The 25,789-nt window shown below is 41.3% G+C and overlaps 1 protein-coding gene across 1 annotated transcript in view; it reads left to right on the forward strand.

Moving 5' to 3' along the window:
• Positions 1 to 19,667, forward strand: part of ARCN1 (archain 1) — a 24,875-nt gene extending 5,208 nt beyond the window's left edge. The window contains exons 2-10 of the mRNA XM_012655450.1: positions 3,806 to 4,069; positions 4,729 to 4,908; positions 5,036 to 5,241; positions 6,466 to 6,630; positions 11,712 to 11,877; positions 13,836 to 13,983; positions 14,293 to 14,401; positions 17,056 to 17,260; positions 19,486 to 19,667. Of these exons, the coding sequence (XP_012510904.1) occupies positions 3,806 to 4,069; positions 4,729 to 4,908; positions 5,036 to 5,241; positions 6,466 to 6,630; positions 11,712 to 11,877; positions 13,836 to 13,983; positions 14,293 to 14,401; positions 17,056 to 17,260; positions 19,486 to 19,575 (1,533 nt within the window). The 3' untranslated portion in view covers positions 19,576 to 19,667. The remainder of the gene's footprint in view (positions 1 to 3,805; positions 4,070 to 4,728; positions 4,909 to 5,035; positions 5,242 to 6,465; positions 6,631 to 11,711; positions 11,878 to 13,835; positions 13,984 to 14,292; positions 14,402 to 17,055; positions 17,261 to 19,485) is intronic.
• The last annotated feature ends 6,122 nt before the right edge of the window (positions 19,668 to 25,789 follow it).

Below are 25,789 nucleotides of genomic sequence, written 5' to 3' on the forward strand. Positions count from 1 at the left end.
TAACTGTAATACAGTGAATAGAGAGACCTGTATCAGCTGCATGGAACCTATGATTTGTGGTGTCCTGGGTGTTTTGAGGTTTATGCCATACTTAGTGTGGGGAATTTTGGTCCTACTTTGGGAGCCTTATTTGCTTGTATCTGGATAATGGAGTGACTCAAGGGAGTCCCAGAGTTTTTTTGCTTGAGACCTACTATTTTACCCTATTGTTTTCTTCATCTTTACATAACTCAAATCCCAGAATTCATCAGAATGTGATTTAGATGCTATTTCCTCCATCAAGTCATCCCTTATCTTACCAGCCAAACATAATTTCTTCTTCCTCTGAATTTCCACAGCACTTTATCAGTGTCTCTCTTATGTTACTTAACACATTCTGCCTTGTATTATAATTATTTATGTTTGTGTCTTATCCCGGTTAAGCTTTTTGTGGGCAGAATGCCAGTCTGTTTCATCTTTATTCTCAGAGGGCATGTTGTACGTATAGTAGGTGTTCAATAAATAATTATTGAGTTAATTCTTAAAAATAACGTTGCTAAAGTGGACATTGCCAATACCTATAATTAATCTTTAAAGATGCCCAGTCAGTAAAGCAAAGTGAGTGGAATTCCCCTCTCCATAGCATATACCTTTTTGTTCCTTTTTCCCTTTCATGTTGCCTTTGATATTAATTTTTACCTAAACTCAATCCGTATAGTATGGAGGTGTTTTAAACTCCAGCTGGGACCTTAAGAACTACCCTGAAGCCTATAAACATTATTTCTAACAGGCTTATTGTTAGATATGGGCTTTATATTAAAAACAGCATGTTTATATAGGTCTGAAGTTTTCGGCTGAGCTGTCCTTTCTCCAGATATCCATTTGATTTATCTTATTCCTTCAAAAACCTCATAAAATTCTAATGTGGGGGACCATAACTTCCTGGGGCTGTGCTTCTCAACCTTTGAGGTGGGAGTGGGGCTCGAGAGTGATTACTTTTACAATATTCTCCTATTTATTAATAATACTTCTCATTACATGAAGTCATTTTCTATGGGCCATTTGAAAATAACTGCTCTAGACAATCTTATGAATTCTCTGAAATTATATGTAAAATTTTTTCAGGAGAGACAATATTCATTATTTGAATATCAAAATATTGATAAAACCATAAAGGTAAGCATCCATTGCCTTGAAGTGACATTAATTTTTTAAATAAATGCATGTTGTCCAGGCAAGGTGGCTCACGCCTGTAATCCTAGCACTCCGGGAGATCAAGGCAGGAGGATCACTTGAGGTCAGTAGTTCGAGACTAGCCTGAGCAAGAGTGAGACCCCATGTCTACTAAAAATAGAAAAAATTGGCTAGGTGTGGTAGTGTGCACCTATAGTCCCAGCTTCTCTGGGAGGCTGAGGCAGGAGGATCACTTAAGCCCAGGAGTTTGAGGGTGCAGAGAGCCCTGATAATGCCACAGTACTCTAGCCCAGGTGACAGAGTGAAACTGTCTCAAAAAAAAAAAAGCATGTTTATTATTAATAATTGTTTTTTGGTTTTGGGTTTTTTTTTTTTTTTTTTTTTTTGGAGACAGAGTCTCACTCTGTTGCCCCAGCTAGAGTGCTGTGGCATCAGCCTAGCTCACAGCAACCCCAAACTCCTGGGCTCAAGCGATCCTCATGCCTCAGCCTCCCAAGTAGCTGGGCCTACAGGCACACGCTACCACACCCAGCCAATTTTTTCTATTTTTAGTAGAGATGGGGTCTTACTCTTGCTCAGGCTGATTTCAAACTCCTGACCTCATGTGATCCTCCTGCCTCTGCCTCCTAGAGTGCTAGAATTACAGATGTGAGCCACCACACCTAGCCACGTTTTTATGCTTTTCCCGGGATTCTTTATTGCCCTAAGGATATATTTTTGCATCATACCTGGGTGATGGCAAAAACTCCAAATAGTCAGTGATGGTGAAAGATACATTTCTCAAGTACAAAACAATTTATTTACTTAAAAATTTTATACATATATTAGAAAAAAGTGGCTCTTTTAAAGCTACCTGATTTACCACTCTAAAAGTAATCAACTGGTACATTTTATGCTCGATACCTCTATGTATGTCTAAAATATTTTCTGATCTTGTTCCTTTAAAAAAGGAACTAATGTACAAAACATTCTTTGAGAGAACCTTGAGAGTATTTATGATTTAAGACTTTTTAAAAACTTTTTCGTTATGTGTAAAATAAAAGTAACTTTAAGCTGGGATAAATGAGGTAAGTTTCAATGTAGAGTCGATAGACTCAGAAACATAAGCAAAATTGTATTACTCACTTAAATCTACTTCTTTCTAAACTTGGGTTATTGTTTAGAAAATGGAGCAGTTGGTAGTATAATTGGTCCTTGAACAACACAGATTCTAACTGCGAGGATCCACTTACGGGGATATTTTTTCAACCAAACGCTGATTGAAAATACAGCGTTGTGGAGTTTGAAACCTGCCTGTGTGGAGTGCCGACTTTTGACATCTTTGGATTCCACAGGGCCAACTTTGGAACTTGAGTGCATGGATTTTGGTGTATGCAGGGGTCCTGGAACTGATCTTCCACATATACGAGGGTTGATTATATCAGCTCTTGAGATTTCACATGAGAAAACCTGCCCCATGTTCACTGAAAATAAATTAATCAGCAAAATCTGTTCAGTGGGGGGAAACTATTTGTGCAAGGTATAGGTCAAATACTTTTCTAGTATATTAATAAATTGTTTTTACCTTGCTGCTTGGAAATAAGCCTAACAGTAATTGTCTCCCAGATACCTCCATTACCTATTCTTGATATATAGGACATTGTATTCTCCTGTAATTATTATAAAACTATATTGATATACTGAAACTATAAGAGTATTTGTTTCAATTGACTAGTTTTTTCTTTAAGCTGCTCACCTGTAGGGGACAGGTTTATGTAAAGCTGAAAAGCCTGACCAGTAGGATTTTGATATTTAAGAGGTTGTGTCTTAGCATTGAGGTTTCCCAATAGTTTAAATAGTCTTTTTCTTGGTTGTGCTTGTGAACTCTTGGGTTCCCGCACTGAAGAGATTGTTAACACTGTACTTAATTTTCTTACTCCCCTGCTAATGCCATTTCAGGTCTCCCCTTCTTCTGTTAGAGCTTTATTTGTTTTGTTTAGTGAAATGTCAAATGCTAAAAGGAGGCTGTTACATCTTGATCATTGCCTAGTGTAAAAAATGTTTCTATGTGAAACATTGGGTCATTTATGTTTTCATTTTACAGATTGTTTGGATGTTAGAGAGTAGGATAGAGTGGATGGGAAATTAGTCAAAGAGCAGAAGATAAATTTAGACTCAACTAAATTAGGTTCATATTCTAGATAAAAATGAAAGGAAAGGTCAGGGGCTTCTTATATCTTTAATATTTTTAATCTGCCTGACCACACTTCTGTTTTGGCTGTGGAAATCTCTGTTCTTTTTAGAAAAAGTTTGAAACTATTCTTTATGGGTCTGCCAAAGCAGAGAGCAACCCAGTTCTGAGTCACAGACTCATTAATAATGTATGTGTAGTTTGGGGAAAAATGCAGAGATGCCAAAACTTACCAAGTTTTTCTATAGGTATATTATTTAAAAATAGAAATAATAGCTTTATTTCCCTCTACTTTAGCTTTGTCTTATGAATGACACAAGAACAATGAAGTAGAATTTTAAAGTCAGCCTTCTAATAGTAGTCATGTCACTAAATAACTGTGTGTGTCCTTCTGCTGATGTTGAGAAAACAGATGTGAAGAAATAATTCATTAGTACTTATTTGTACATACGTTTCTGGCAGGTGCTGTTGGCAGCAGCGGTCTGCACGAAAGCAGGAAAGGCTATTGTTTCTCGACAGTTCGTAGAGATGACCCGAACTCGGATTGAGGGCTTATTAGCAGCTTTTCCAAAGCTCATGAACACTGGAAAACAACATACATTTGTTGAAACAGAGAGTGTAAGATATGTCTACCAGCCTATGGAAAAACTGTACATGGTTCTGATCACTACCAAAAACAGCAACATTTTAGAAGATTTGGAGACCTTAAGGCTCTTCTCAAGAGTGGTAAGAGTCCTGCTGAAATACTGAGTTGCACTTTTTATTTGTTTTTTGTATGCGTAACTAGTTTTTCCCCTAAAGCAGCTGATGCTTACCAGTTTGCAAGCTCCCACTCCCCACCCCAACAACTTATTGCTGTGACTTCTTATTCATTTGGCAAACATATATTGGATGTCCTCCTAGGCTATAAGTATCCCAAAAGAGAATATGATAACTGCCCTTTCATTTCCTGGTTCTTAAGCAGTTACTCTAATCTGCCTCTGTGGTTCTGACACTTGTTTAGCCATGTTTTTAGATGATGCACTTTAGGTAAGACTTACTGATACAGACACACACAAACTCAAAGACTTTATGTCAAAGTCTTGCTTAAAGACTAAGATCAGGCATGGTAGTACTCCCAGCTATTCGGGAGTCTGAGGTAGGAGGATTGCTTGAGGCCAGGAAGGAGTTCAAGGTTGTAGTGTGCTATGATTGTGCCTGCGAATAGCTATTGTACTCCAGCCTGGGCAATACAGTGAGACCCTTCTCTAAAAAAAATACAGACTAGATGGAGCTAAGAAAGGGATGCAGGATTATTGAAATTTGTGTACTTTAAAAAGGATAAGACTTGGAAACATAGCTGCTGATAAAATTCTAAATATTTCTTTTTCATTGTCCATTACTAGATCCCTGAATATTGCCGAGCCTTAGAGGAGAACGAAATATCTGAGCACTGTTTTGATTTAATTTTTGCTTTTGATGAAATTGTCGCCCTGGGATACCGGGAGAATGTTAACCTGGCACAGATCAGAACCTTCACAGAAATGGATTCTCATGAGGAGAAGGTGTTCAGAGCAGTCAGAGAGGTAAATAGGGTCTTCTCTGGGACCGCCAGTTTGTGTGTCTGTTAGGCTTCACTTGTGTGATTTTCCTGTTTTTACTTGCTGATACTAGACTGTACTCAAAGCTACGTCCATATGTCTCCTTCCTTAGACTCAAGAACGTGAAGCTAAGGCTGAGATGCGACGTAAAGCAAAGGAATTACAACAGGCCCGAAGAGATGCAGAGAGACAGGGCAAAAAAGCACCAGGATTTGGGGGATTTGGCAGTTCTGCAGTATCTGGAGGCAGCACAGCTGCCATGATCACAGAGACCATCATTGAAACTGATAAACCAAAAGTGGCACCTGCACCAGCCAGGTATAATCCAGTATATTACCAGCAACTTAAGAATTCCAGATGAAGGATGTATGTATGTGTATCTTGGAGTGATATCTGATTTCTAGACAAGCTGTAGATAATGAAGGACTTGATGAAGTCAGATATATTTGGCCATATAAAATATGGGGATAAAGGAGAAATCGGAATGTGGTGTTCTTCCTCTGGTGTAAACGAGAGTTCTTTTACAAATTTTCCTGTGACCTTAATTTCCTATGAGAGTTGCCTTATTATGGAAAGGGAAGGGATATTTAACTTTTTATGGAATGTGGATTTTTAATCTTGATGTTCAGGGATTGATTTCAGAGGGAATCTGTGAATTACTTGAAATTATGTGCAGAATTTTATGCACAGGTATATTTCTCTGGATGCAAGGTACAAAGTTTTCATCATGCGTGCTTATAAAAATACCTTTGGTCTTTGGGTAATGAAATTTACATGTTCAGCAGTCTCTACCCTTTTTGGCACCAGGGACCAGTTTCATGGAAGACAGTCCTTGGACTAGGAGTGGGGGGTGTTCTGGGATGATCCAAGCGCTCCACATTTATTGTGCATTGTTCAAACCTCTCTGCCAATGACAATCTGTACTTGCAGCTGCTCCCCAGCACTATCGCCCCAGCTCCAGCCCAGATCATCAGGCACTAGACTCACAAGAAGCAGGCAACCTAGGTCCCTCGCATGTGCAGTCCACGGTGGGGTTTGTAGCCCACGGTAGGGTTTGGGCTCTTATGAGAATCCAGTGCCTCTGTTGATCTGACAGGAGGCGGAGCCCACATGGTGATAGCTATGGGGAGCAGCCACAAATACAGATGAAGCCTCGGTCACTGGCCGCCCGCCTGCAGGGTGGCCCCCAATAGGCCACAGACTGTTGGTCCATGGCCTGGGGGTTGGGGACCAGTAATAGTGACTATCAGCTGGCAGTTTGGGCAGGTTCATATACTAGTTATCCACCAACTAGGAAGCTTGTGGGCAGGTTCATATACTAGTTATCCACCAACTAGGAAGCTTGTGGGCAGGTTCATATACTAGTTATCCACCAACTAGGAAGCTTGTGTGTTTTCTTTTAAGTCTGAACACTCCTGTTAAAGAACAGCTTCAGGGAAAGTTTTGTTAATATGAGGTCATTAATTAATGTTTTGGGGTTTTTAGTTTTTTTTCTTAAGCCAGTCAAATGTATTTTCTCTTGTTTTGAATTCTTCCACTTAGGCCTTCAGGCCCCAGTAAGGCTTTGAAACTTGGAGCCAAAGGAAAGGAAGTAGATAACTTTGTGGACAAGTTGAAATCGGAAGGTGAAACTATCATGTCCTCCAATATGGGCAAACGTACCTCCGAAGCAACCAAAGTGCATGCTCCACCCATTAATATGGAAAGGTAAGTAGTAATTTTCAGAAAGAACAGACCACATAATTTTTTAAAAATATTATTTGAGTGTGCTATAAATTCTTTTTGTGCCTTTTTTATCTTTCTTGATTTAAAGAATTTATTCAAAGCATATTCTACATATTAACAGTAAGACGTTTTTTTTTTTTTTTGAGATGAGGTCTTGCCATGTTGCTTAGGCTGGCCTCGAACTCCTTGTCTCAAGCAGTCCTCCTGCCTTAGTCTCCCAAGTAGCTGGCCCTCAGCTACTTGGCCTTTTTCTTTTTTCTTTAACCATGATTGGAGGCTTCCAGCCATCTATTTTCTATGAAGTTTAAAACTTTCATCAGCTAAATTAAACAAAAATAACTTGTCTTCATGCTTAGTGTGTAGATTTCTCTTAGAGTAGACTTGAGTTAGGGGGCTAGAACTATGGTGAGCTCACACTATATTTTGGCTTGTCTTTTTCTAATTAAACTATAAGTAGAACCAATCCTTAATCCAAACTTTGTAAATATCTTTAACAGCAAATTAACATCTCTTTTGCCTTTCAAGTGTTTGAACCCAGTATGGAACATTTTGATTTGTCTCTTATCTCAGGGCTGTGGTGCTGGTTGGGGACATTTTTAAGTAGTAGTTACCAAGTTCACATATTCATGACTCAGATTTCTTGTCTCGAAGCCTAAACCTTCGACTGTTGCTGGCGTTTCTGAGGTCAAGTGAAAGATGAGATTGGGAGGATATTTCTGTCAGGTGTGCATAAAAGAGGAGTATTTACTTTTTATATGTCCTGTTCTCTATGAAATGAAAAGGGTTACATCAGGATAAATCTCTTGACTCACTAAAGCTCCTGTGCTATTCCTAGTGGTTGCTTTGAGTGAGACAGAGGCTTCACACTTTTAAAAAGGTATTGGAGACCATCACATATTAAAGAGAACCTGAGTCAGGCATGGTGGTTAATGCCTGTAATGCCAGCACTTTAGGATACCAAGGCAGGAGGATCACAAGACCAGCCTGGACAACATAGTGAGACCCTGTCTCTTAAAAAAAAAAAAACAAAGGAACTTAAGCCAGGCATGGTGGTGCATGCCTGTAGTCCCATCTACTTGGGAGGCTGAGATGGGAGGATCTTTGAGCCCGGAAGTTCATGTCCAGCCTAGGCAATATAGTGAGACCTCACCTCTAAAAAATAAATTTAAAAAGTTTTTTAGAAGAACTTGAGAGTATTTTCTAAATGATGAAATACCTCTTCAACACAGAGCAAACTCGTGAGGGTAAAATGGGACCCTGCATTGTCTCAAGATATGCTTCTTTGTGGTCTTGATTCTAATGCCTTTGTTTCTGGGAAGACTTAAGAGGTTGGAACAGAGTAGGACACCAAAATATTCTTTGTAGCCTCTGCATTTCACCCAGCTAAAAATAGTTCTCTTACAGAATATGGATAGATTGTAATTAATAATTGCCCATAGCAGCAGCACTCTCCCCTCCCCCCCCATAGAGTCTTGCTCTGTCTCCCAAGAATAGAGTACAGTGGTGTCATCACAGCTCACTGCAACCTCAAACTTCTGGGCTCCAGAGATCCTCCTGCCTCAGCCTCCCAAGTAGCTGGTACTACAGGTGCCCCATGACACCTGGCTAATTTTTCTTTTCCTTTTTCTTTCTTTTTCATAAAGACAGGGTCTTGCTCTTGCTCAGGCTGGGCTCAAACGATCCTCCCCCTCCTGCCTTCACCTCCCAAAGTGCTAGGTTTACAGGCGTGAGCCACCAAGCCCAGCCAGCACTTTTTAATCTTATTTTTCTCATTAGGTTATACATTTATACAGTGCAAAATTTTTTTTTTTTTTTTTTTTTTTTTTTTTGAGACAGTCTCGCTTTGTTGCCTGGGCTAGAATGAGTGCCGTGGCGTCAGCCTAGCTCACAGCAACCTCAAACTCCTGGGCTCAAACAATCCTTCTGCCTCAGCCTCCCAAGTAGCTGGGACTACAGGCATGTGCCACCATGCCTCTATATATATCTATTTTTAGTTGTCCAGATCATTTCTTTCTATTTTTTAGTAGAGACGGGGTCTCGCTCTTGCTCAGGCTGGTCTCGAACTCCTGACCTTGAGCGATTCACCCGCCTCGGCCTCCCAGAGTGCTAGGATTACAGGCGTGAGCCACCGCGCCCGGCCTATACAGTGCAAAATTTTAAAAGTTCAAAAGATGTTACAGTAAAGTCTTCCTCCCACCCAGCCTTGCAAATTTCTCATTTTGGAGGCAACTAGTACTAACTAGTTTTTTTGTGTGTCCTTTAAGGGGAATAGTCTATGATGTATAGATGAATAAAAACATACATATACAATATATCTATTTTCCCCCTTTTCATGCAAAGCAATAGCATACATAGCAATGTTCTGCAATTGCATTTTTCACTTAATTATTTTAGAGATAAGAATTGCCTTATTTGAAGCTATGGAGACATGACATCTAAATGTAATACCTTATCCTAGACTGGATACTGTACTACCATGGTTTAGAAAAAACAACTCAAACTGTGTTTTTTTTTCTTTTTTGTTTTTTTCCAAGACAGAGTCTCACTCTGTTGCCCAGGCTAGAGTGCAGTGTCCTCATCATAGCTCACTCCAACCTCAAACTCCCGGGCTCAAGTGATTCTCCTGCCTTAGCTTCCTTGAGTAGCTGGGACTATAGGCATGCGCCACCACAACTGGCTAATTTTTCTGTTTTTTTGTAGAGACAGGGTCTCACTCTTGCTCAGGCTGGTCTTAAACTCCTAGCAATCTCAAGCAGTCTTCCACCTTGGCCTCCCCAGGTGCTAGGATTACAGGCGTAAGCCACTGCATCTTGTTTTTTCTATTCTCTCACTCAACAACAACAATCAACGCAGCTTAGAAGACTCTTGTGACCAAACATGTGGAGGTTTTCCTACATATACCAAGCAGCAGACACCAGCTGGGTGTTGTCTAATTCACTTCAATTCTGATGCTATCTTCCTGGAAATATCCTGAGATCCCCCGGGTTGGAAGTTCAGTCCCCAAGACTGCCTCTTCTGCAAGTCCAGGCCTTCAGAACTTTTGACTGACTGTCTTCAAGTTGGGCTTCCCACTAACTCCTCTTTAGGTTTGATTAATTTGCTAGAGCGGCTCACAGACTCAGGGAAACGTGTTTACTAGTTTATTACAAAAGATATTTTAAAGGATGCAAATAAACAGCCAGATGAAGAGATACAAAGGGCAAGGTCTGGAAGGGTCCTGAGCCCAGGAGCTTCTATCCCTGTGGAGCTGGGGCATATCATTCTCCCAGCATGTGGATGAGATCTTGTTCACCTTCCTATAAGCCTCCATGTGTTCAGCTATCTGGAAGCTCCCTGAACCCTGTCCTCTGGGGCCTTTTGTGGAGACTTTATTGGATAAGCATGATAGATAATTGTGTAGAAATGTGATTGGACAAAAAAGGCATGATCTAATACTAATAGGCTCAGTGGGGAAACTCAATAAGGCCTGTCTGTTCAAATTCTTCTTGGGCTTTCTGTGCAGCATTCCTTCCTCCCAGGTATGGGACAGGACCCCTTTTGAAGATGAGAGTCTTTCCTTGGGCTGGTGAAAGGAGGGCAGGGGAAGATCAGAGATAAAGATTCTGTTTTCTGAGGCCTGCTCCTGAGACCTAAAATGCCCCAACATTATAAAAAGGGCTGTGGGAATTATGAGCCAGGAATCGTGAACAAAAACATATATATATCATAATATCACAACTACTATAAAAGACATTTTTATGTTAACTGACAAAATTGGCATATGGATGGTAGGTTGCATAAAAGTATTGTTATCAATGTGAGCTGGTTGCAGCGGCAGGCACCTGTAGTCCCAGCTACTCGGGAGGCTCAGTGAGGAGGGTCGCTTGCCATCAGGAGTTTGGAGGTTGTAGTGTGCAATGATCATGTCTGTGAATAGTCACTGCACTCCAGCCTAGGCAACATAGTGAGACTCTGTCTCTTTAAAAAAAAAACACACACACACACACACTCCCTGTCTCTTCAAAAAATAGAAAAATTAGCTGGGTATGATGGCACATGACTGTAGTCCTAGGCACATGACTATAGTTGGGAGGCTGATGCAGGAGGATCACTTGAGCCCAGGAGTTTGAGGTTGCAGTGAGCTATGATCGTGCTACTGCCCTCATGCTCCGGTAACAAAATGACACCTTGTCTGCAAAAAAAAAAAAGTAAAAAAGATAAGGGGGAAAAATCAAATATATACATACAAACGTATTATTTAGAGAGAATACATAAATGCAAATGATAAAACAAATGGGATAAATGTTAACAATAGGTAAATCTGGGTAAAGGGTATTCCTTGTATAATTTTTATTTTTTAAGGTTTGAAAATATTTTTAAACAGAAAGTGTTTTTAGTTCTGTTTTCTCACAGCTGTCTAGTATTCATTCGTGTGGATATACCTTTATTTAAGTAGCCCCCTATTGGTGGACATTTAAGTTGTTTCTAAACTTTTGCTATTACAAACAATTCTTCAATGAATAACTTAGTGCATTGTTTTGCACAGGTGAGATCTGTAGGATAAATTCTAGAGAACAATTGCTGGATCAAAGGGTATCATGCTTTAAATTATTATTATTATTTTTTTTTTTTTTGAGACAGAGTCTTACTCTCTTGCCTGGGCTAGAGTGCTGTGGCATCACCCTAGCTCACAGCAACCTCAAACTCCTGGGCTTAGGCAATCCTTCTGCCTCAGCCTCCCGAGTAGCTGGGACTACAGGCATGCACCACCATGCCTGGCTAATTTTTTCTATATATATTTTTAGTTGTCCAGATAATTTCTTTCTGTTTTTTTAGTAGAGAGACAGGGTCTCGCTCTTGCTCAGGCTGGTCTCGAACTCCTGAGCTCAAACAATCCGCCCTCCTTGGCCTCTCAGAGTGCTAGGATTACAGGCGTGAGCCACCGCGCCCGGCCTATGCTTTAAATTTTGATAGCTATAGCAGTAGTGTCTTTTAAAAAAAAAATTGATGGCTAATCACTATTAAACCCTGGAGAAAAGGAGTTCTGGTTTCTACCTTTCTGAACAAATTTGTTTTCTTTGTAGTGTGCATATGAAGATTGAAGAAAAGATCACACTAACCTGTGGACGAGATGGAGGATTACAGAATATGGAGTTGCACGGCATGATCATGCTTAGGATCTCAGATGACAAATTTGGCCGAATTCGTCTTCATGTGGAAAATGAAGATAAAAAAGGGGTGCAGCTACAGGTGGGTAGAGGCTTTTGATAGGGAGCGTTAAGACTGTCTGTCTAGCAGTCTTTCTCAGCTAGAGATCCTCATATGAATCACGGAACACAAAAATTTATTTAAGTTATGTAACTAGTGCCATTCAAGATGCATTGGAAAGAAGTCAATTTATTACATAATAGTAGATACCTGAGAATGATTGACAGCAGCTGTGTTGGGATGGATTTTAATATTGGAATTGAATGAAAGGTCAATTTGAAATCTAATAAATGACTTTGTACTCACAAAAGATACAGAGAGATGTTTATCTTTTGCTATTATGAAAAGAGTAAAATAAAGCAGGTATGACATGAAATTTACTCATTCTGCCATAAAATAAACTACCAGTGCTTGTTAGCTGAAGAGCAATATCTAATAGTATATTTGAAAAGTACATAAAATGCTTACCAAATAAATGTGTGTATTCCAACTATTAGGTATATTTGAGTCCTTTATATTATTACTGTTGTTCTTGTCACATTTCATTTAGGTATTTGATCTTACATTTCTCGTTACAAGTATAAAGCCTTTTCAGGAAAGAGTATATTTTTGTCTACTTTTTCCTCCCATAATCAGCACAGAGTTGTCTTTTGGAAGTAATGCTTATATTATTTGATACCTTTGGTGGCTTTTAAAGTATAAGATAGACTGCTATCCAAAAGTGATTTTTTTTTTGAGACAGAATCTCACTCTGTTACCCTGGCTAGAGTGAGTGCTGTGGCGTTAGCCTAGCTCACAGCAACCTCAAACTCCTGGGCTCAAGCAATCCTTCTGCCTCAGCCTCCCGAGTAGCTGGGACTACAGGCATGCGCTACTATGCTTGGCTAATTTTTTCTATATATTTTAGTTGTTCAGATAATTTCTTTCTATTTTTTTTAATAGAGACAGGGTCTCGTTCTTGCTCAGGCTGGTCTCGAACTCCTGAGCTCAAGTGATCCTCCCACCTCGGCTTCCCAGAGAGCTAGGATTACAGGCGTGAGCCACCAAAAGTGATTTTTTTAAAAAAAGATTAGACTGCCTTAATTGGCTTGAATTTGAACAACTTTAGCTCTCTGGGCAAAATTGCAGCTAAACTTTATACACAGAGTTGTACCCTCTGCTACCTCGTTACATTAAGAGCAGGTCCGCTTTCTGACCCAGGCAGCTGATGAACATCTCACCTCAGTCTTCTGCCTGGCAAGCCTGGCCCCACTCTGAGGCTGCTCCCTTTGAAGTATTTTTGGAATGGACTTGGTTAATGGTCTTTTAACTTTTTCAGTTACAAACTTGTTTCTTAATGGCTTTTAGGATTGAAATTAGGTTTTTTTTAATTACTCTTACTAGTTTTTAAATATCTTAAATGTTTTTAAAGCTTTTTTAGAAACAGGGTCTCACCCTCTTAACCATTTTTTGTTTGTTTTTGTTGGACAGACAGGGTCTTGCTTTGTCTCCCAGGCTCTGGAGTGCAGTGGCGCCGCGCCATAAAGTCTTTGAAGAAGGGAAAGGTTTCTTCAAAAAGATTTCCAGTTTTGGGGTTTTTTTTTTTTTTTTTGGAGACAGAGTCTCTTTCTGTTGCCCAGGCTAGAGTGCTGTGGTGTCCACCTAGCTCACAGCAACCTCAAACTCCTGGGCTCAAGTGATCTCCTGCCTCAGGCTCCCAAGTAGCTGGGACTACAGGTGCGCACCACTACACCTGTCTAATTTTTTCTATTTTTAGTAGGGATGGAGTCTCGCTCTTGCTCAGGCTGGTCTTGAACTCCTGAGCTCAAGTGATCCTCCCGCCTCAGCCTCCCAGAGTATTGGGATTACAGGCGTGAGTAACTGTGCCTGGCCAAGATTTGGAATTTTTTAGGTACTCGATTTTAGATGTTTAGATTCTGGACCACGTAAGCCCCGAAGAGGTTTGCTTTCTGTCTTGTCATGTCTGAACGTCAGAAATTTTCCTTCCCTTTTCATTCTAGACCCATCCAAATGTGGATAAAAAACTTTTCACTGCAGAGTCTCTAATTGGCTTGAAGAACCCAGAGAAGTCATTTCCAGTCAATAGTGATGTAGGGGTGCTAAAGTGGAGACTACAAACCACAGAGGAATCTTGTATTCCACTGACAAGTAAGTGCCTCTTCACTAAGCTACTCTGCACTGAGAACTAGAAATAGCCCTGGCTTGTATGTTCTTATCTTCTTGCCATAGCAGAATTCTTTCTGACAAAATGACCTCCTTTCAGAATGGATTCAGTGCTGCATTTTTTATATTTTAATCATTAACTTCAATTTTTAATGGCTTTAATTTTGAACCCATTGTTTTTAATATAGTTTAAATTAGGATGTTTTAGGCCTACAGCTGTTAGCTTTAATTTGCCATGTTAACTTTTCTCCTTTTTCTAATGTTCTAGTATGGCTACTTTGCTTTCCTCCTCAGTTAATTGCTGGCCCTCAGAGAGTGGAAATGGCTGTGATGTCAACATAGAATATGAGCTACAAGAGGATAATTTAGAACTGAATGATGTGGTTATCACCATCCCACTCCCGTAAGTGGTGTCCCCATGTAATCGTTTTCCCTACGTTGGACTTAAAGAACTGAGTTTTTAGAACTTGTTTTGGAGACAGCACCTAGCTGGCTATCCATTCTAAGACACTTCCTTCTTAAAAAGGCCAGTTGTGAAAGAAGCTAGACGTAAAGGCTACATACTATGTGATTCTACCTCTGTGACTTTCTGGAAAAGGTAATAACTCTTAAACAGAAATCAGGCGGTAGAGAGGAAGGTACTTGACTGCAAAGGGGCACAAGGGAACTTTTGGGGATGATAGAAATGTCCCATGACTTGTGCTTTTTTTGGCAGTATATATACTAAAATTGAAGTGATACAGAGAAGATTAGCATGACCCTTCACAAGGATGACACATAAATTTGTGAAGTGTTCCATATTTTAAAAAATAAGATATAAAAGAAATGTTCTGTGACTTCATTGTGATGGTGTTTAGAAGACGGCATACATTTGTCAAAATGCATTGAGCACTTTGAAGGGGTGGATTTTACTGACTTTAAAACCAAATCAAAAAAGCCAGTTTTAGTTCTAGAACTGTTTTTACATGTTGGTTGTGTTTGTTCATGTAGTAATGAAGATTTCCAGAAGGGGGAGCCACTTCTCAGTCAGACTTCCTCTGTTTTATTTTGCAACTTTCAAAGAGATTGAGTCTATCAGACTGAATTTTTTTTTTTTTTTTTTTTTTTGAGACAGAGTCTCACTCTGTTGCCTGGGCTAGAGTTCTGTGGTGTTAGCCTAGCTTATAGCAGCCTCAAACTCCTGGGCTCAAGCAATCCTCCTGCCTCAGCCTCCCAGAATGCTAGGATTACAGGCATGAGCCACCGTGCCCAGCCCAGACTGAATTTTTCTGTTTCACTTGCTCCCTAAGCTTTCATTAAAGATGAGTATATGTGTTCAAGACAACTATTGATTCTTGCTGAAACAAGATGTCTACATTAGTTTCAGTAAATTTCCTAATAGCTGTATTAAAGTCTAATTGACGTACAATAAGCTACACATATTTAAATTGTGCAGGTTTGACATGTACACACCTGTGAAGCCATCACCACAATCAAGATAATGAAAATGTCTGTCACCCCCAAAAGTTGAGTTCTAATAAGTTTTTCTTGTGCACTTAGTTGTACCTTTAGTTTATCTTCTCAGTAGCATTTTCAGTGAGTGCACTGTTACTACTTCACCAGTGAACCCCGGCTCCTCTCTACCCATTAGCTCCTATGATTAAGTTCAGAGTTTAATTATGAACACCAGGCCCAGTAAGTATTCTTAGTGTTTCTTTACTGTTGTATTGGTCGTTGTTGTTGCAGGGTAAATGGTACTAATTTGATTTGTAGTTTTCTTCCCATTTTCATAATTCAGGCCTTTATATTGTCAGGTCTGATTTTAGTCATTCTTATTTCCATTTGTAAAAATATGTTTTATTGCCAAGTATCCCTTTTAAGGGGGTAACCATCTTATTCTCCACAGTGTGGTGGTTCTTTCAGAACAATAGATGGCTGCCTTGAACCACTGTAGGATTTGGGCATTGGTGACAGGTGGGGTTTTGTTTGTCAAGATTTATTTTACCTGACTATTTTTAGAGTGGCACACTTTTTAGGCCTCTCCATCTACCCTATAATTGTGGTTCTGGTGGCTTCCTGTGTTTTAGTTCAATTTTGCAGTGATCTCCAGAAGAGAACCTTAGACAACATTTTATCCCATTGTCAAGAACTGATCAAATTAGAAGAAATCACAATCAGAATTGGAGCAGGGCCACAGAGAAGGAACATATGACCCTAAAATTGATAGGGAAGAGTTAATAGTCTTAATGCTATCCTTAAAGTTTTCTTTATCTCCCTTATGTACCGTACCCCTAATATAAGCATTCGGTGTCACTGGTGAATTAAAAGATGGTAAATTGAGAGTGTGTAGGAGTAGGTGACACTGCCTGTCAGCCATGTGTGGGGTTGCATAGTATATCCTAACTAGCCTTGGTTCTCCTGCAGATTAAGGACAACCGTGTATCTCTCCCGTCATATTTCCATTTTGCCTCAGGGTAATTGTGCTTTCATTTATCAAATAAAAAGTCCATTTACTAGATTGTAAATTAAATAAACCCATTGGCATCAACTTCAGTAAGTTTTGAAACATAAAATCTTTTGGAAACAAATCTCAAAGGCCCAAATTCATTTCCATTATTGGTGTTTAAAATTTCTCCTCCAGCTATTACCAACCTGCTTTTTCCCCCATTGTCACTTATAAAGAGAGCTGCATTTTGTTAAAATTTTTTCTTGACAGGGCACCCAACCATTGCTGCAGGATTTTTAGAAACATATCCCTCTTACCCATTTGTCAGTCTCGGTCCCCTGCTAGCTCCCAGATCTAGTCCATAAGTTGGAGCATCCCACAGGCATAACTGCCAAGTACCTGTTTTTGCATATATATGTCTGTCTGCAAAGGGAGTTGAGTGAGACTCTTGGCCAAGGTGCTAGGACTTTGACCCTTGAAGTGATTAGGGAGCCTAACTTCTTCGAGGACCACATAAAAATTGCAGTCCTAGAGGCAGAATTTGAGGAACATAATCAAATTTGGGGTTGGTTTTTCTTCGTGGAGTTCTCTAGCTCTGGACCACTAACTTGACTCAATATTTCTCGTAACAGATCCGGTGTCGGCGCACCTGTTATTGGTGAGATCGATGGGGAATATCGACATGACAGTCGACGAAATACCTTGGAGTGGTGCCTGCCAGTGATTGATGCCAAAAATAAGAGTGGCAGCCTGGAGTTTAGCATTGCTGGGCAGCCCAATGACTTCTTCCCTGTTCAAGTTTCCTTCATCTCTAAGAAAAATTACTGTAACATACAGGTACCCCATTTTAATAAAGAATATATATGGGGGAAGCAGTAGGACAGATACCAGATAGGTAGCGTGGCTTCATGGTCACTTAAAAAATCAGAAAAGCTGAGGTCCCCTGACTCATTGTATGATCTTGGTCAAATTCCTCACCTGCTTTACCTCAGTTTTCCTTGCTCTGTCAGACAAAAGAAAAGAAAAGGTCAGTAAAGAAATTGAATACCAATACATATAAAGTACTTATGGATTGTGCAAGATTCATATACACTTAGTTGCCTATTTTTTTAATCTCATATATTTTAAAATCCATTTGCCAAAACACCCAACACATGATTTTGTAATGCCTTGCTGTCACTTGATTTATATCTAAGGAATGAAAGTTTTTTATTTGGAAGGCAAAATTCCTGCCAACAAAAAAAAATTCCAATGATTTTTGGGTTATTTATGTCACAGATTCCTTTATTAGTACAAATAATCACAGGAGAGTTCTATTGCAAAGGCTGTCCGTTAGGTAAGCAAAGCAGTGGAACTGTGTGAACTGTTCCTTCAGGTCATCATTTCTAACTGATTCCTCCAGTGTTTGAAACTACATTACTGGGACCCAGTTTATATTGTTGTCTTCCCCTTTTTTTGACTTGCCTGTTATTCTGGCCCTATCTTATCTTCCCAGATGGTCTTTCTCTCCTTTGTAAGTGCTTGGAAAGTTATAGCTTCCTCTGTTGGATCATTCCAAAGAGCAGTGTTTTCTCTCCCTCCCTCTCCTTCTCTCTTTCCTGTCAGTTAGTGGCATAACCCCATCAGTATTGGGAGCCACTTTATTAAACCCAAGACATTAGATAGAAATGGGTACATTTTCCTGTTTGGGAGCATTCAGAGATTAGGACAATATAATTGCTCTTTCAAAGCCTCATTAGAAAATATGAATCAGTGGTTCGAGTGTTGTGTTATTGCCATTATAGGTACCAGTGTTACAGGTAATTAATTAAACTAGACATTTATTATTATTTTTAAAAAAGAGTTTGGGCGCGGTGGCTCATACCTGTAATCCTAGCACTCTGGGAGGCCGAGGCGGGAGGATCATTTGAGCTCAGGAGTTCGAGACCAGCCTGAGCAAGAGTGAGACCCCGTTTCTACCAAAAATACAAAGAAATTAGCTGGATAACTAAAAATACATAGAAAAAATTGGCCGGGCATGGTGGCGCATCCCTGTAGTCCCAGCTACTCGGGAGGCTGAGGCAGAAGGATTGCTTGAGCCCAGGAGTTCGAGGTTGCTGTGAGCCAACGCCATGGCACTCTAGCCTGGGCAGCAGAGCAAGACTCTGTCTCAAAAAAAAGAAAAGAAAAGAAAAAACCTCATTGGAAGGACCCAGCTATGCCTAAAATATAAGTGTGATAGAGTAGCTTTATGGGGCTTTTGACACAAGAGACTTTGAGAGCAGATCAAATTAATAATATGGAATTAGAATGCTGCATTTTGGGTGAAAATGTTAATTGAAGGCTGAGGTGGGAGGATTGCTTGAGACCAGGAGTTTGAGACAAGCCTGGGCAATATAGAGAGAACCCCATCTCAAAAAAGTGTTAATTGATCATACTAATAGAATGTCTATGAATTTCATAGGTTTTATAGGGTAGGTTGGGGCTATGGCCACTCATTCTGGAGCTTTTACTTATTAATACTGCTCTACATTTTATCCCAGTAGTTGTCTTTTCTCTGCCTAGAAAGCAGCTTAATCATCTTGGTGAGAAAGAGTGATGCTGTGAGCTGCAGTTGTAATTTGAACATTTTTTAGTGTTTCTAAGTTTTACTACTACTTTTAGGGAATTTGATCTGTTCTCTTTTGGGGGCATTAGCGCTGGTTGATTAATTGATAGATTGAGGGAGAGTCTTGCTCTGTTGCCCAGGCAAGAGTGCAGTGGTATCATCATAGCTACTGCAACCTGACACTCCTGGGCTCAAGTGATCCTGCCTCAGCCTCCCGAGTAGCTGGGACTACAGATGTGCACCACCATGCCTGGCTAATTTTTCTATTTTTTTGACAGGTTCTTGCTATGTTGCTTAGGCTGATCTCGAACTCCTGGCTTCAAGCAATCCTCCCACTTTAGCCTCCCAAAGTGCTAGGATTATAGGCATGAGCCACTGTGCCTGACCTGATCTGTTCTTGAATGAGAATTCAGTCAGCATCTTGAAGACTCAGACCTCTTTCTGCATTACCTAACTCTTTTGTTTATTTTCCTAGGTTACCAAAGTGACCCAGGTAGAAGGAAACAGCCCTGTCAGGTTTTCCACAGAGACCACTTTCCTAGTGGATAAGTATGAAATCCTGTAATACCAAGAAGAGGCAACCGAAAAGGAAAATTTTCAAATTAATAAAGAAGAAGCCAACAGTGGCTGAAGAGTTTTTTCCAAATTTACAAGCCATCGGAGACCCTTTTTTTCCTGATACAATGCACGATTCTCTGCGCGCAAGGACCCTCAACTCACCCCCATGTTTCAGTGTCACAGAGACATTCTTTGACAAAGAAATGGCACAAACATAAAGGGAAAGGCTGCAGATTTCTTTGGCAGATTTTATTAGCCAGCAGAAAAGCAAGCTCTCCAGAGAATGTCCCCCATTAAATACCTCCTCTGCCTTCACCTCCTCTGCTCCTTTATTTTAATCCCTAAATATAGTTATATTTCATACTTACTTTGTTTTTCAAAAGTTTTCTCTGTAGAAGATTTTAATCTTTCATACTCCTTTTTTTACCTTCAGTTTTTTCTTTCTCTTCATTCAATCAAGCACTGGGATCATCTGTATACAGACATTGTATTTGTTTGATTCTCCTGAAACAAGTTTATCTAACCCATTCTTGATTTTTGGGCTATGCAGATGAACTGTTTAAGGGGTGTGGTTAAAAGATAAGGATGTCTTCTCTCCTTTTCCCCTGTCCATTCATCCCTCCATTCCTTTGCCAGCTTGTTTTCCTTTCAAGGCCTGTCCCTTGAGTTTAGAATAGTACTATGAATCCCATTTGTGTCATTATAAAAGATAACTGAGAAACAGCTTTCAAATGGCACAGCCCCTCTTAAGATGTCTGGGAAAATGGTTATTTCCAGTTAGGGATTTCATATCCACACATAATCATGTCTGCTGCTGGTTGCTACCCAAGCTTGTGGTTCTCCACATTTTGGATACTTAAGCTAAAACATAATAGCTCACAGTCTTTGTAATCCATTCACATTCCTCAAGTTTGCCACCTTCCTCTTCCTGACTGGTCTCTCTGTCATCAGTCCTCTCCTTTCTAGCAGAAATGAGGTTATGATTTTGGAGGCTGTGGGTTTAGTCGTCTTTGTGCCAATCCCACTGGCCCTGAACAGTCAGGGAGACTCGATTTTCACCACTGGATTTTTAGCATTTCGAGGAACAGCTGATTATATTGGTATATAAGGATTACTCATACATACCCCATTTCCTTCCAGCCTGCCCGACATTTTCCACCAGCCTATCTGTCCCTATCTCGGAAATCCTTCCTTTTCCTCCCCTAAGCCTTTTGAGTATCATCACGTAGTGGTTGTTTCCATCTCATCCGTTACTTTTTCAGTGGAGACTACAATATCAGCCAGCCTAGCCTTGGCTTGTAAGTATTGCACTCAGCAGGGTGGGTGAAGAGTTTCTGCAAGGCTGCAGGCACTGGAATGGGAAGAAGCAGACCGTAGATGACCTCTTACACTCTTAGCTTATTGGCAAGTACCACTCCCACTCAGAACAACATCTGGCCCTCCCTGCAAAGAGCGTACTGTACTTGAAGCAAAGCAGTCACATACAGATGGCCATGGATGGAATTGCTTGCCAAAGAAATTTCTAGCCTTTCTCTTTCCCGTAACTGCATCAGGGAAGAATCCTTATCTCTAGCTTGGTTTCCACGTGAGGTTTTTCTGAGGAAGGGCCCTAGGACAAGAAGTCTGTCATGTAGTTAAATAGGCAAGAAATCTTATTAATCCAGTTTTGTTTGAAAGTTACTTGTCCATATGATTTTTAAAAAGTCAAGTTTAATTTCACAAAAACTTTTTTTTCTGAGATTACTTTTGGGGTAATATTTAAAATGAGACGTTTTGTAACCCTGTAAAATACATAGGGAATATAACATTCCAATGTACACAAAGAAGGCAAATTCTTTAATCAAATAAAGAGTATTATAAAATGAGATGTTTATTGGACTCGGCTCACACTTGGGTGTCTGCTTGTTGATTCAGGATGGTGTAATGGGACCTAAGATTAAAAATTAATGATGTTTTTTTTAAGAGAAAATAATCTCTATCAGTATTCATTGCTTTTTCTCCATATTTTAGGTATTGTGCCTCCTTGTGTATTTTTCTGCATTCAAGCATGCACATAAACCCACACTGTACACACTTGTGCTCCTGACAGTGTAGCTTTTGAATTTGATGGTACCGATGGCCTTTTAGGGGGATTGGAGCCTTAATTTTGCCAGGGGCAGTTGTAGAGTCAGAGAAGTGAGGCTTCATCTTTAAACAATGTTAGGTGATACCTCAGAGCCTTCTCTTTCTCCCTTAGTGGTGAGAAGTAAGTGATCCAGGAATGAGTGATGAGCGCCTTTGGAATTGTTGATAATTCCCTCAGAAAAGTCTTCTTTCTTATACCTCCTTTTTTACTTAGAAAAACTATTGAAAGTCAGCAGATTATTTGGAAGGCAAATTAATTATTCCTAATGAATAATAAGTCTGGAATGAACACGTTTTTGCATTAATGATGAAAGCTGGTTCTGAGTTTTTTGTTTTCTTTTTTCTTAGTGAAATAGTATCTGGTTTTATGTTGCTAAAGTGTGGCTTGGCTCTCTGAGACTGTAACCTTAATCCAATGAAGGACACCAAAACCATGCCACACCCCCTGACTGGCTGCTAATCCCTCTGAGGCATCAAGTGGACTTTTCCTTGGCCTCTTGTGAGGGAGACTAGCAAAATAATTAGATCTGACTGAGCATTCTGTTTGGTGTAGGAAGCTCGTGGTTCCTGATCTGGATTAGTTCATTCCACGCAGAGGAGGTAGGAGACACACCTCTGGACAGGAGTTCCTTTTAAGATCTGTTAGTCATTTACTCATAGTAGTTTCAAACCTCAAATCTATCAACCCAGGCATCTCAGACAGGGAAAACTCTCCAATTAATTTAAAAACTGTGAACAGTTTTGAAGTTGTTCACTCTGGGTAGGATCTGGGATATTTCCAGGATTGATACCGAATAACCTTTTATTAAAGTTCACATCTGGCAGGGCTTATTGGAAGGAGACAGGAGGAAAACAAGTCCTTAGCCTCAAGATTAACTAGAAGCAATTGACTGCCTGTTTATAAAGCCTTTTTTGCTAAGTTAGACAAGTGTTAACTACAACTGTGATAATGCAACATGGGTCTCCATGAGAGTGGGGAATAAGGTTTGGAGGCTTTAGAGGAATCTCAAAAAGAAAAACTGAATTCCCTTTTACTATGTACATCTGTCTTAATCCAAACACATGCCCTGCCTCACCCCAACCCCCAACCCCTGTTCCTCCTTTCTCCCTTTGGTAAGTAATTTATATTTGCAGCTCTAGAACTTTGAAACTCCTATTTAGAAGATCCACAAATAGGTTGGTTGCTGTGCATTGCTATTACCCAAGGACAGATAGCATCTCTACAAATATCTGTCTCACACCTCACGTTGGGGAGTTTGGGATTGATATGGAGGCAGGCCTTTAGGAAAAATTAGACTACCTGTCCAAACCAGGCTGTTTTCTCTCACACACACCACGCTATCAGGCAAGTTTTTAAAAGGTGGGCCCCTCCTTCCATAACCCACAAAAAATGAAAAGGTTTTACCCAGCTGTTCTAAGGGCAGGGGCTAAGTGGTTATTTAGGGTTTAGTCCAATTCCGGAAAGCTCCCCTAGGTGTACTCTGTGTGATCAGTTTGATTACCACACCAGGACAGAGGCCATTTGAAAGAGGAATTGCAAATTCTAGGTAAGGAAAGAAATGGAAATAGGTCTTGTTTCCCATTCTTTTGCCCAAATGAATGCTTGTTCTTTTCAGCTCTTAGGAAGGTGGTCCCGAGCCATGAAGGTACACAAGACCATTCTTCTGTCCTACCCAAATTTCCCACTCAGCTTGGATGCATGTTAGCTTTGGGTAGAAGTCTGGATTGTGCAATTTCTAAGACAAGCTGAAGAGAAGAGAGCTTCGAACTTTTTCCCAAGTTAGTGCAGCGTCATTGCCACCACACCTACACTAATGATGCCTGAGTTCGGGATCCAAAGAGGCCAGAAAGGGATAGCCTTCTGGGAGAGGGTGTGTATCTACAGGCATTGCTTGCTGTGTGAACACCCCTTTCTGGGGTGAGAGGGAGTACAATTTAATAGGAGGCACAGAGTGGAAAATGTTCCAAGGCAAAGGCAGGAGGAGTGTGGAAATCCACTCCTGACACTCATAGCCAAGTGCAGAGGGCCATAAAAAAATCCACTCTTCCTTCCACACGCAGCCTTTGCCCTCTCCCCCTGCTTCCACTTCGGAAAGTCTGAAGCATGCCTGGAAAGCTGTTTTCTACTTTCTTCCCCTCTCTTTCTCCCCCTTTCCTGAGCTCCCAGCTGCTCGACCTCTTGCGTAACTATGAGAGAGCACTGACTTTTTTGATGGGCTCCAGATGTGCAGTGGGGTGGGGGTGGAGGGTAGGGGCAGTCGGTCTGTAGTCCCCTGAGTGATCTAACTGTGGGAACATCTAAGCCTGACAGCAGGAGAGAGGACACTGCACATGGGGTCAGCTGGTCCCTGCGTTGCGAGGAAAGCAAGAAAAGTTGAGTGCTGTTTCAACCCCCTGCCTCGGTGTCAGCTGCCTTCATGGCAGGCTTGACTGTTCCCTGAAATTCCTCCTGACCACGATGGTGAAGAGGAGCTGGGGGTTGAGAAAAAGAGTTAAGTGAAAAGCCTCTGAGGTACCCCAATCTGAGCCCCTCCCCTCAAATGCTGGGTCTTGGCATATGGGATACAACAGTTTGGGTTTTCTTTATTATTTTATTTTACATACCAGAATAACCTGAATATTACTGTTGTGATCTACCTTATGAAGGTTGGTCAGAGTTAAGAGACTTTTGTGAGCTTTAAACAGTATGAAGAGAGGAAGAGTAAGTCTCATGCCCCCCCCCCCCCCAAATCCTAGAGTTTCCTGGTATCCACAGCATATTCTGGAGCCTGGTGGTTCTACTTCCTGGCTATAGCACGTAGTAGCAAAGGGCCCCTCTCCCCTCCCCCTTCTCGTCCCCTGCTTGGCCATGCTCAGTTCCAGCCTCCACTGTGGGGGGCCCCCCCGCTAATGCTGGCCCTGTCAATGAGTGACCAGAGATTCCTACAGTCCAGTCTCCTGCTATTCCTGGGTTGGGGAGAGAGAGCAAAAACTAAAGCCACTGAATCAGAACAGGACTTGTCCATCCCATAGAGGACAAATTATTTTTCATTATCCACCCCAGCTGGGATTCAGACCAGACTTGAGGGCTTTCTGCTCCTTCCTTCAGTAAAGAAGTTTCTAGGGTCTTTGCAAGAGTGCAGGTTAAAGAGGTCCAGTCTAGCTGAGTTCAGCTCCCTAGGGCCTCCCCAGCCAGTCTCCTGGGGCAATAGCTGGCTTTGCAAGGTAAGGATCTACTGTCAGCATTGGATTTCGGGGTGGGGGTTGAGATGCAGAGTGACCTCAACGAGGCTCAGTTACTAGGCCGTTTTTAGGTGTTTAGTGCTCCCTTTTCTTCCTTATTAATCCTCACTCCTACAGAGACCCAACCAACCACAGAACTATGTGCTCAGCTGCGTATCTATAGCCTGCCTCCCAACTCCCAATCTGTAATCCAGCGGATCTGCAGTGGGTGTGCCCCTGCACGGGGGGCAGATCGTAATTCCATTCAGCTTTCCTGTACTTTAGAGTTTGCGTGGCACTTGAACATGTCTTCTTGTACCTATCCTTAGGAAAGTCTGTGAAACCGGATATGCAGGGCTGTCAACAAACCCATTTACAGCTCTTCATGGTGGGGCGACAGGGAGAAGACCCGAGTACCTCAGCAGACGTTGTGGAGATGTCGAGAGCATGGTGCAGGGGCTGCGACTAGGAGGTTCCCTGGGAGCCAATGGACGTTTCAGGCATCTAAGGTAAAAAGAGAGGGAGAGGGGAGGAGGAAGGGAGGAGGGAGGGAGAGGGAGAAACTGTCAAAACTCCCTCTCAGAAGCGCAGTTAAAGCCTAGGGGTGGAGAGTGGTCTAGGAGAGTCCAAAGGGGAGGGTGGTGGTGGTGGAGAGCCAGCTGTACAGATGAACAAAGCCAGCGCTGTGCAGGCGGGGGGAGGTGCTACTGTGGGAAAGGGTGGGTGGGGGGACCTCGGGCTCCAGCCCCACAAGGGCGTCTTCTCTGGCTGGCCAGGCGGACAGGACGGGGGATGGGGCGGGGACTAGCGGGAGGGGGGCGGGACAGGCTCGCTCTCCTCCTATTCAGCGGGCTCCCAGGGAAAAGCAACAGTGTCCTTCTGAGCCTGAGGCCACC

Source organism: Propithecus coquereli, unplaced genomic scaffold, assembly GCF_000956105.1.
Source record: "Propithecus coquereli isolate 6110/MARCELLA unplaced genomic scaffold, Pcoq_1.0 Scaffold477, whole genome shotgun sequence".
In the NCBI taxonomy this organism is placed as follows: Eukaryota; Metazoa; Chordata; class Mammalia; order Primates; family Indriidae; genus Propithecus; species Propithecus coquereli.